This window comes from Carya illinoinensis, chromosome 8 (genome assembly GCF_018687715.1).
Source record: "Carya illinoinensis cultivar Pawnee chromosome 8, C.illinoinensisPawnee_v1, whole genome shotgun sequence".
Classification (NCBI taxonomy): domain Eukaryota; kingdom Viridiplantae; phylum Streptophyta; class Magnoliopsida; order Fagales; family Juglandaceae; genus Carya; species Carya illinoinensis.
The window spans coordinates 30,249,231-30,261,602 of NC_056759.1; the positions used below are offsets into that span (position 1 = coordinate 30,249,231).

Consider the following 12,372-nt stretch of genomic DNA (forward strand, 5'->3'; position numbering starts at 1 on the left):
GAATGTCTTCAAATATTCTATTATTTTGCACTTATGTACAATGAACACATGGACAAACTTAGGACAAAAGGCATAGAGAATATAGAGGTGAGACACAAAGAAGAATTTCCCGAATGGTTTGAACAACGTGTAAGCATTTAAATGTCAAATGACATAATTTTTTTTTTGAACCATTTCAATTCTAAATAACTAAATAATATTTTGTCAATACTTCAATTGTTAGATTCTGGAACAACGTGCTCATGATCTTGCATTAGTTTCTCTTGAATTGTTTACATTGGACTATGATCTTTTACATAGAGCATTTTGATACACTGCATACACGGTTGGATGTTATAGATTCTATAATTTGGACCGTGAATGTAATAAAAAAAATCCAAAACTGTGGATTGTTAGTCAAGGGTAGTCATGGAACAGATGATATTGACTGCTATGGTGTCATACGTAACACTATTGGCTTGAAATACTTGGGTGGAAATGTGACATATTTATTTGTTGACCATGGTGCACTCAAACTAATCCCCTTATATAGAGATGACGTCCCACCCGTGCATCTCGACACATCCGTATTAATTGATCATTTAGTAGAAGTAAGAAAGACAGAAGAAGCAGAGTTTGATGAAGAAGAAGAAGAAGAATCCGAAGACAAAGTCAATGAAGAAAATGAAGAAAAGGTTGATGATGATAGTGAAGATATTATTGAAGGCAATTCTAAAACAAGCATGGACTAAAAAAATCTAAAGATGAAGAAGAAAAGTATTAACTATTTTATTTACATAGGTGATGGTACAATATCACTTTCCATAATTCATTTTAATCTAATTCTTTTATCATATCAATCATTTTCAAGGATGCAACCAAAACGACAACAAAGAAATGTGCCTCCCCCCAGTCCCAACCGACTGACAAGTCCCCAAATGAGGAATCCACTCCTCAACAAGTTGATACACAAGAGACAAATAGCCAGTTAGCACCTAAGAGTAAAGAAACGATTTGATAATTAATTATATTTTAATACTCACAAAGACTGAATTTAATAATTTTATGTGTGCTCATAGAGATAGTTCCGAATGAGATTAAGGATCAGGTTTGGAGTCGTGTATTGGTCAGTTTATGTGCCATAGTAAATTTTTTAAGTGGTGCTGATCAAATATATTTTTGATGTAATTGAATTTTTAGGATGAATTCGACCTCAATTTTGGCCGTAGTGAAGTTGTGCGAATTGTGAATGAGTTGATGGCTACATTATTTTAGCGTCACAATGGATGATGTCATCACCACTTCAAGAAATTTTAGAAGTTGGAAGAGGCCGCTTTGTCCCAAATGAAGTTAGATGATTAGAGAAAGTGTTGTAATCTTTTCGCAAGTCCAGGTTATCAGGTATCCTAGATTTTTACCCTAAAAGTTATGTACATTTATATTAGTTAATTAACATGGTATATAACTTTGTAACACTTAAAGTTCCATAAATGCACAAAGTAGAATGGTTTTGAATATCCACCATCGCGCCGATAAAATGGTAACTAATAACTTATAGAAATTCACTAATTTTTTTCATATTCTTTTATTTAAGTACTAATATTATTTTTTAAAATTACTTATGTGGCTATGTTAGAAACATGGTGATCCCGAAAATTTCTCCCTCATTCATGTCTATTCTGCTACTCACACCGATGAGCACATTGAGTGGATTGATCCTATGGCCAAAGATAATTATGTAAGTGATGTTATTTTCTGTGAATAAGTTATGCCACATGAGAATAAATATTATATTTGAATTGAATTTCTTTTAATATGATTGAGATGCAATCAACTTTTGAGGAATCATCTCCTAGTGACATGGACATATTTGCGCAATTGCTTGGGACCAAGTTTGGTTTGGTAAGAGGTTTGAGACGTTCTTTTAAGCGTGCTAGTTCATCATCCACGACCTTGAATTTAGAATTTAATAATCTTACCAATGATTTAAATGCAGCACATTAAGAAATTGAGCAAATGAAGTCGAGATAGTAGGAGTTGGAGTCTCTATTATCGTGACAGTCTGATTTAGAAACGCATTTGTAGAAGCAACAATGTAACACTTGGGTCTAGTGCCAAGCTGTTTCAAAGAATTTTTGGATTCATATGTGCGAAAATTCATTTGAGTTTTCAAATATTTTTTTTTAGTAGATTACGGGTTTAAAAACTCTATTTTTGTGGATTATGATTTTCTTTGGGTTCAATATTTAACTTAAAAATATTTTATGGGCCAAGATAATTTTTGAAGAAGTTGGTTTTTTTTTTCTTTGGAGTTTGATTCAATGTCCAAAATTCAGTGAAAAGCCATTTTTAAAAAATTTTTTCCATGCATGCACGTCTCTCATACACGTCTATCCTCCTTTTTTTTTTTTTTTTTTTTTCTCATCTAGGGTTTTGCCATTGAACTCTATAAATACACATATTTCTCTCAAAGAAGTTGCTGCAACCTAAGTTTTCAGTTAATAAAAAATCACATCCTAGCCCTTAGGCAAACCGTGTACCCTAGTCTAGTCTTTGACTCCATGTTGCTACTGCTAGCCACTGCCCAAAGGTTAGTCTATCACACCACCATAAGCCACGATGACCACCTCCGCAAGCCCAATGCCTCCACTCACACAACCTACAACCCCTCTACTCAGCCACCATGTGACCCAGCCGAACCACCCAGCTCTCCAATGTTCCATCTCAAGCCAAGTCACAGCTCTGTTTTGCATGCATAAAATAGTGCATGGCCTTCCTCCTCCGTAAGTTCCCAGCCACTCACCGTCATGCACCATAGCTAGCTGTGAGACACTATCCAGATTTTTTGCCACTAGGGTTCTGCCTTGACAACCTAGCGCCTCAGCTCTCTCACTTGGTCACCTTTGCTGGCTTAGTGTAGGCCTCAACAAACTGCCACCACCCAACATTTTCTCTTTTGCTGTTTCTGCGTGATATAATAATTGTTTTGTTCTATGCCTCCATAACCCTAGTGTTTGCTAGGGGTGGATCTTTTACCTTATTACCCGTAGTTAGTGAACTTGGCAAATTTAGAGATTTCTGGTTATTTTAATTCTTTTCCAGTTGGTTTGAGTTAACTCTTTTATTTTGGACTTGGACTGTAAATTATTTTTGGGTCTAGTAGTATTATTTTAGCTTCACTGTTTTAATGCTTAAGTGGAATGGACTTAGTATTTTTAAATGGGCTCTATTTTTGTTTCATAATATTTCAGAAACTTTATTTGTTTAACAAAAAATATTAAAGGTTTTAATTATATTATTCATAGTTTATTTTACAATTAGATTTCAATTATAAATAGTAAGTGTTTAATTTTTTTTATTGTTAAAACAATTTAAGTCTATTGTATGAAATGAATCTTTGATGTTATTGGAATAGATTTGGATATAATTATCTATTAAAGTTATTATTTGTTAATTAAGAAATATGTTAAGAATATTTAAATGATAGGGGTATTATTATATTTCTTGTAAAGTTGAATAACTATATTAATTATAGGAAAGTAAACTTATTTTAAGAGAGGAGTTTTCCACGACCTAATTTATTAGTATTTGCTTGTGCTTATGTGAAGTGGCCGATGGCCATTGTGAAGTGTGGGGACTGAATTTGCTATTTAAATTAGTGTGTTTTTCATAATAAATATTGTTGTTGTTATGTCATTCCTCATGCAATAACTGATGCATTATAATTGACACATGTTTATGATAATCTTTTCATTGAGTTCTGATTTTGTGTGAAAATTGAAATTTGTAAAATTGTTGGATTTGGTGTCAAAAGATTTTGTGGGTGTTTGTGTATCACGATCTTAAGCCGAGATGGGGTATTATCTCGATAGAGTTTTTTTGTTTACTTAGGAGTGTATAAAATTGAGTAACGTCCTCTGAGTTGTCGTCGAGCAATAACCCACTCAGGCGAGACAGACTCTAGAGTAGACAGGTCACCAAAGTTTTGAATACAATAGAGTCTGGGAAGTGGAAGCTTAGGCGACAATTGTGGACTGATCTAACTTTTGAGGTAATAATCCTTAAGATCCATAGGTGTTGTAGGATATGTATTTGTGGAGCAGTTGGCTTTGGACTGCATGGCCTGCATTGGGATTTTAGACGTGATGTGCTTTTGGGAGAACTTGTTATGGTCATAATGTTAGAACCTATGGAAGTAGAGGTAGAGAATACTGACTCCATAAGTCCTTGGGGATTAATTTTAGTCATGTGAAGCAAATTTCTATAAGGGGGGAGGATGTGAAGCCCAACTAGCAACTAAGGCCCAAGTCATTATAGGACTGCCAAGCCCACCACCAAAATGATGTTGTTTTGGTCCTCTAAAACCAACAAACCCTAATTTCCTCACCTTTCCCTTCTCTCTCTCTCTCTCTCTCTCTCTCTCTCTCTCTCTCTCTCTCTCTCTCTCTCTCTCTCTCTCTCTCTCTCTCTCTCTCTCTCTCTCTCTGTGCCCACCATCTCCCATTCCGCTCCTTGTGACTAACAGTGCCTTCCTCCCTAGCTCAATCTCTCATCCCTCACCTCTTCGTCTCTCAATCTCTCTCCCTCCTTGTTTCTCTTTGCGATTTTTCATCTCCTAGTTTATTTTGCATCTAGTGTGCCGCTGCCACCCAAGCCTAATGTCGTGTCCCTGCCTACGTTGTCGCGGAAAGAGACCAACCACACAGAAGTCCTACCAAAACTAGAACAGCTCACATGTAGGGATGTAAAAATAAATCGAAAAATCGAAAAACCGGCCCGGGCTGTTTGGTTTGGTCTTGCATTCGACTGGTTCAGTCCGGAATCGGTTCCTTCATTTTAAAAAGGGGTCAAATTTGATTTGAAATCGATTTTATGTTTTCTAACACCGGACCAGACCGGTTCACATATTATATATATATATTATTAATTTTTAATATTATATATAATATATTTTTTATTATATATAATTTTTTATATATAATATATATAATTATGTATGAAATAATATATTATAATTTATAACATAACATTTTAATCTTAAACATGAATATTTATTTGATCATATATTTTACATATAAAAAATATATATATTAAATACATTTTATTGCCTAATAAATTCTCAACATATTTCTTTTGATAAATGTATTATTAATACTAATATACTTAATATATTAAAACTGAAAAACTGGACCAAATCAGACCAGAACTGGTAAAATCGGAAGTACCAGTTTAAGAGTTAGCCGGTACGTAATTGGTTTTAAAAAATGCAAAACCAATATTTCCAATTCGATCCTAAATGCTGTCCAAAATCGGATCAAACTGAACTGGTTACATCTCTACTAACATGTATATAGGTGTTCTCTTTTAAGACATGTTTAACACGACTAAAACAAAATTTACGACTTCATCAACAAAATGCTAAAAATTCATTAATGTTGCGCGTAGCCACGTATTGAGAAATTTCAAACAAACCTCACAGCATCGATCAATCATATCTTGGGGGATTTTCAAGGTGCTGTTGGGCTTCGTTATTGACATATATAAGATTATCACGAATTAGTATTTAATACCCTCTAAGAAGTTTAAGTAGACGTACAGAAAAACTCATATACCTTCTTATTCGACATTGATTAATTATACTTTAATTGTAAGGAGATCAATAATCATGTTTTGCTCGAGAAGAAGTAAAAGATGAGAAATATTTAATTAAATTCCTTGAAACAAATACAAGAAAACTAAGACAAGCCGATCGACTAAGGTAGTCTTTAGTTGGAAGAAGCCAAGCTATTTCCAATGTCTATGACCAATCGGTATCTGACATCACCCATAGCAAGACGTTCCATTGCCTTGTTAACGCAGCTTATTGGAATCACTTCAATGTGTGCCGTGATGTTGTGTTTTGCCGCAAAATTTATCATCTCCCAAATGTCCTTCATTCCTCCAGTCGCACTGATCCCCTCAACCATCTTCCTTCCCTATTCTAGCTAATCTTATAATCCTCTATAGGTACAAACAAACAAAATGGAACATTGAGTACTTGATGATAACAAGGCAAAAATTTGTGTTTGACTTGAATGAAATTACCCATAAGCAGAGGAAAGATGGGTAGCTCAAGCGGTTTCTCTGGTGCACCCAACATAACAAGCTTTCCATGTGATTTCAATAGACCAATTTGTTACGAATGGAGAGAAAATAGTGAGTCATGCATTGCATGCACCGGCTGCTCCAAATTCTATGCTTATTTAATGCACCGAAAGGGAGAAGAAAATCTCTGCACCGAATTCAAAAGGTGCGGCTGCACCTTCTCAACTGCTCCAACTGACTGTCACCGACGACTCCCCATCCTTATTATAAATAGAAGTGTTGTGATGAGGTGAGAGTGCAGTGCAGACAAGTGTAGAGAGAAAATAAGTGAGTGTGTGCTGCGTGTAGAGTGGTGCAGAAAAGTGAGAATAGAGTGGGTGAGCAGAGAGAGTTTTTTGTAAAAACTGTTTCATACTGAAGTTACAAGCAACTGTGGACGTAGGCAATTGCCGAACCACGTTAAATTTCATATCTCATTTTATTTAAAATCATCTTTGTCTACTACCAGTCCCCAACACAATTAAGGGTAAAATCGAATGCATAGCAGATACTGTATCTAGTATACCATCAAACGTGCCTAGGCTAGCCTGTAAAAATTTAATACTTGTCACAACCATTCCTTAAACGGCGGCATCTTGTCACATAAAAAGCTTTTCACGAGATTTCAATGGACCAATTAAAGGCAAAATTGAATGCATGGCAGATATTGTATCTAGCATAGACATGCCCAGACCAGTAGTGCCTCCCTCCATTGCCCAATCTCCAGTTCCTCTCCTCTCCTTTCCTCAAGATCTCTTCTCACGCTCGCAATCTCTCTCCCTCTCTGTTTCTCTTTGCAATTTTTCATCTCCCCGTTGGTTTCACAACCAGTGTTTCGTGAGCACCCACGCCCAACATCATGTCGCTGGTTAGATTGCCGTGCAACGAGACCCACCGCACACGTACTAGAAGTCATGCCAAAACTAGAACAATTCACTTGCATGTATATAGGTGTTCTCATTTAAGACGAGTTTGACATGACTAAAACCAAATTTACGACATCATCAACAAAACACTAAGAATGCATTAATGACGTGCGCAGCCAAGTATTGAAAATTTTCAAAAAAACTTAGAAGCGTCGATCAATCATATCTTGGGCGACTTATAAGGTGCTGTTGGCTCAAGATTATGATCGGGGATTACGAGTTAATACCCTGTAACAAATTGAAGTAGATAAATAGAAAAATTCAAATATTTTCTTATTCGACGTTTATTAATTATAAGGACAATCATGTTTTGCTCGAGATAAAAGCAAAACTTGAGCAATATTTTAAAAAAATCCATTGACACAAATACAAGAAAACTAAGACAAGCCGATTGATTGAGGTTGTCTTCAGTTGGAAGAAGCCAAGCTATTTCCAATGTCAATGACAAATCGGTATCTGACATCACCCTTAGCAAGACGCTCCATTGCCTTGTTAACGTAGTCTATTGGAATAACCTCAATATCTGCTGTGATGTTGTGTTTTGCCGCAAAGTCTATCATCTCCTGAATTTCCTTCATTCCTCCGGTTGCACTACCCGCAACCATCTTCCTTCCTGTTCAAGCTCATCTTATTAAGTACTCTATAGGTAGAAAAGAACAAAACGGAACACCAAGTACTTAATCATAACGAAGGAAAACATTTGTGATAAACTTAAATGAAATTACCCATCAGTAGAGGAAAGACGGGTAGCTCAAGCGGTTTCTCTGGTGCACCCAACATAACAAGCTTTCCATGTGATTTCAATAGACCAATTAAGGGTAAAATCGAATGCATAGCAGATACTGTATCTAGTATACCATCAAACGTGCCTAGGCTAGCCTGCAAAAATTTAATACTTGTCACAACCATTCCTTAAACGGCTGCATCTGGTCACAGGGAGCATCAATTAATCGATGGGAACAAGAAGTCTTATAGTTTAACATTTACCTCCAATTGTTCTTGGTTAGAGCTAAGCAAAAATGAGTCAGCACCAAGATGTTCCAAAGCTTCATCTTTCTTGCTAGAGGAGGTACTAATTACCGTCACTTTTGCTCCAAAAGCTTTGGCAAATTTAACACCCACATGACCAAGCCCACCAAGGCCAACAACCCCAATGTGTTTACCTGGCTCTGCTAACCCATAATATTTCAATGGGCTATAAACTGTGATTCCAGCACAAAGGAGAGGAGCAGCAGCATCAAGTGGCATGTTTTCAGGGAATCGGAGGATGTAGCGCTCATCAGCTACCATGGTGTCTGAGTAGCCTCCGTATGTAACTGTTCCATCGTAGTAACACGCACCGTAGGATAATATCATTTTTGGACAGTAAACTTCAAGGTCATTGTTACAGTTCTCGCAGGAGTGGCATGCACCAACAACGCATCCTACTCCCACTTTGTCTCCTACTTTAACTTTCTTCACTCTGCTCCCCACTTCTGTCACTTCCCCAACAATTTCGTGCCTGCAGTCGAATGGAATTTCCAATTTCATGTCAGTACTTCCTTTGTGCTCCAAAAATGAACGTGTTTCTTGCCATTGTTTAGGCTAAAAATCACATTGATTTCCAATATTAACAAAAAGCACAGCACATGATTGTACTCTTGTATATGAATAAAAGTCTTGCATTTTAAACAAACACAAAAATTGCTCTAGATAACATTACATTGGATCATTAAAATGATCTAAAGTGTACACTTGTAGTGATGAGATAGAAATTTACCCAGGGACAAGTGGGTATATGGATGTGCCCCATTCGTTCTTGACCATGTGAAGGTCCGAGTGGCATATCCCACAGTAAAGAACTCGGAATCTTACATCCTTTTCTCCAGTTGCCCTGCGAACATAGCATTTTAGCACAATTCGAAAACTCAAAAACATGAGAAAGTATTATAAAGAGAAAGAAAAATGCAATAACAATCAATGAAGTAGGAACGTAAGAAGAGAGGGAGAGAGAGAACACCTTCTGGAGAATTTGAAAGGTGAAAGGACGCCAGAAGAATCTCTGGCTGCCCATCCAACCGCCTTGATGGGGTGCTCTTCCTCTGGTGTTTTTGCCATTGATTTTCTTTGTTTTTTCTCTAAAGCGACAATGAACCAATAGAAGTAGTATTAACAAATGAGGGAGAGTTTATGCACAGAACTTGGGTGTAGAACAAGGGAAAGATGTGTTGTTTGAGGATGGCCAAGCCAGTGATTATAAGCTTTTGATATATATACGTAGGGAGTAGGGAATGTTGGGATTTGGAATTTAGGATGGGATGACGTATTGGGTGAGCGAAAGCTAGTGAGTACGTGAGGTAATGGCTTTCGTAATGTTGGGATGATTGTACGTGGTGCCCAGGGCAAGGAGTGCTCTCGTTGAATGTTCTCATGCCGGTGGATGGCTGACGTACTCGATTAGCTATTAAGAATGTGAGTACCTCTGTACCTATCTTCGGTTCATGAATCTTTAAGGGCGACTCCACTCGTTGACTCGACTAATCAACATTCAATCAGATATAATTAAATATATTATAGATTATATGTATATAATTTATTACCAGTTATTAATATTATTTTAGGTGTCTATAGATTTGTATACATATATGTATATGAATTAATATTCTATTGATCTTTTTTAATATAGTAATTAGTTACTTAAATATATAAATTTATTAATGTTAGTATATAATTAATAAAAAATTATATTCATAAGTCTCATACATCACATATTACTATTTTTGTTATTTTTAAAAAAAATTCTCTTACTAAATGTGTGGTATATGGATGATTAGTAGAAAAATTTAATTATTTTAAGAAGAATAAAACTAAATAAAATTAAAAAAAATAAAAAAAAAATAAAAAATTGTGTGGTGTGTGCACTACAATAGAAACGTTTTTTTGGGACGAAAAATTTCGTCCCAAATTGTAGGTTTTTCGTCCCAGAAAATATTTTGGGACGAAAAAAAATCATCCCAAGATTGTCCCAACATCACTGTCCCGGAAGGTATTTTGGGACGAAAATCACCATTTCGTCCCAGAAAATATATTTAGGGACGATTTTGAAATTGACCGTTCGATACTGTTCGAACGGGTTAGTTATTTGTCACGGTTCAATTTCGTTCCAGAATGACGTTCGAATGGTACTACATTGGGCATTCGAACGAAATTAAATTGGTTGAACGGTTATGAAAACACGTTCAAACGATCACACATTTTGATAATGTTCGAACACAGTTCAATTGCGTTCAAACGTTTTTTGACCAATCTGATGTAGTTTCAACGGCTCAATGAATAATGTTCGAACGTTACATGGTCGTTCGAACGAAAACTATTTTTTATTAAAATCCCATAATAATAAAAAAACCAATTTGACATTCATAAGATTTGAAAAGCATACATTAGAAACAATTTAGTACTCACGAAAGTTTTATAATAAGTGCGAACTAATAAATAACCATGAAACTGACATTGTTCATACATAATTAGATAATGTCATAATCTAAATGTAAAAAACTATCAGTTGCTTGGAGGCCTGTACTGTTGCATAAGCTGCTGCATTTGAAGTTGCATTTCTCTCCTAAACTGTTCTTGATGTTCTTCATGTTGTTTGAGGTGCGTCTCCATCTCTCCTTGTTTCACCAATTGAGCCTCTAACTCATGCTGCCTTGCAACCAATTCTTCGATTCTGCAATTCGAATTCTCTTGCATTATAGAGGCCGCAGAGGCAGACCCGGAAGAAGAGGAAGAGGGAGAAGGTTTTACACAGCGACCCAAACCCCTCAGATATACTGAACGTTGACACAGAACTTGTGTGAAAATCTCAACTTCATTTGTTGAGGAGTTTTGATCTAACGCAGATTCAGCATGTATGGCAACCATTTTATCCTACGCATAAGAGAAATAGTTAATATCATCATAAATATTCTAATATATTTATTTAGAAAATTTATAATACTTATATAATTCTCACGGGCATCAGGATGACTTCACTCTCCATTACGATTAGTATGTGATACAGCATATAATTTTGTCAGATCATAATTGGCATCTGAATCTTGTTATAATAAATATTTGTGAAGATATAAAATCATTAGGATTCATATAATCAGTTAACTATATACAAATAAAAAAATAGCAATACCAATTTCTTAGAGAGGCGGTGGAAAGATCTTGAACCTGCATGATGAGTAATCTTCAATTTCGATCTATTTGTTTTGTTTATAGAACTTCGCTCCTACATAAGAATTGAAAATATTAGAAAGCGAAATTAAAAATAGGATGACTAAAATAATTAATATAATTATACCTTATATGATGGATCCTCAAACATGTCACAAAGTTTTTTCCCAATCAGAAGGTTTGACATCTTGAAAAGGATGTTGGCGTGCATCTTCCATATTCTCGAACTTATTATAGTGCTCATGACACCTCACCTTATATTTGCGGAATGCATTACTCATAAGCTCTTCCACAATCTTACGCCCCTCTCTTCGACCAAAATTTAATTCGAAATCATCTTGCAAAAAAAAAAATTTAGACAAACATATTATCATTTATAATATTCTAACTTTAAGTAAAATAAAAAAATTTACCAACTCACTATCTTTTTTAAACATTACCAAACAACGCTTCTTGATAAGCTCTTTAACATCTTGGGGGACTTTCTTCCATAAACTTGTTGCCAAAGGTGCATAAGTTCGTGTAAGAGCACCCACATGCGATGCAAGCCAAGCTGCTGGTTGTCCTCCGCCTCCGGTATGTTCGTCAAGAATGTTAACCTTGATTTTACCCACCTTACGATATTTTTCCAACGTCACGCCTCTAGTAGTGCCTCGACCTTGACGAGATTGTACTGTGAAGTCATCATGATATATAACATTGTAATCAATTTTCTATTATAACCTTAATTGATAAATTTTATGACTATTAGAATTTTACCTTGTTCTGTAGAGTCAATCTCTAATTGTGAGTCTGAAGGAGAGCTAGGAACAGGTGGAAATGGGTTGCGAACTTACTTTTTCTTCGGAGGCATAATTTCAGAAAACTGATACAATATTCATTAAGTAAAATAGTGCTCATCATCACGTAATGTGAAAACATAATTCGTCAATCGCTATCTGTATCAGTATCATTTGACAATTCAGTCTCATCATCTGTAGATATTTCAGATGAATCAACATTTTGCTCAAGTGTCGCATCAACAATTTCAGCCTCAATATCTTCTCTGTTTAATGGAATCATCTCATACTGGCACAAATCTACAAACAAATTAAAGATGGGCTGACTCTCTTGGTATGCTTCTTGAGCAGAGGCATCATCTTCG

General features: G+C 35.7%; 1 protein-coding gene across 2 annotated transcripts; it reads right to left on the bottom strand.

Moving 5' to 3' along the window:
* Nucleotides 1-6,417: 6,417 nt before the first annotated feature.
* LOC122319300 (probable mannitol dehydrogenase) lies at nt 6,418-9,236 on the bottom strand. 2 transcript variants are annotated; one of them, XM_043137296.1, is made up of 5 exons: nt 9,028-9,236; nt 8,788-8,901; nt 8,016-8,529; nt 7,754-7,907; nt 7,271-7,641 (listed from the first exon to the last, which is right to left on the bottom strand). In XM_043137296.1, exons 1-5 carry the CDS (start codon nt 9,123-9,125, stop codon nt 7,436-7,438), a joined length of 1,086 nt encoding a protein of 361 aa, XP_042993230.1. In that variant the 5' UTR covers nt 9,126-9,236; the 3' UTR covers nt 7,271-7,435. The 2 variants fall into 2 exon arrangements, with proteins under 2 accessions (XP_042993231.1, XP_042993230.1); XM_043137297.1 differs by lacking the exons at nt 7,271-7,641; nt 7,754-7,907 and adding an exon at nt 6,418-6,650.
* Nucleotides 9,237-12,372: the final 3,136 nt, after the last annotated feature.

Bases quoted from the DNA above. Each gene is read 5' to 3' on its own strand.
- LOC122319300 (XM_043137296.1), bottom strand. From the start codon at position 9,125: ATGGCAAAAACACCAGAGGAAGAGCACCCCATCAAGGCGGTTGGATGG. The intron at 8,902-9,027 runs GTGTTCTCTCTC...CTATGTTCGCAG, and splicing joins CCTTTCAAATTCTCCAGAAG to GGCAACTGGAGAAAAGGATG. The intron at 7,642-7,753 runs GTAATTTCATTT...GAGCTTGAACAG, and splicing joins CGTCTTTCCTCTACTGATGG to GAAGGAAGATGGTTGCGGGT.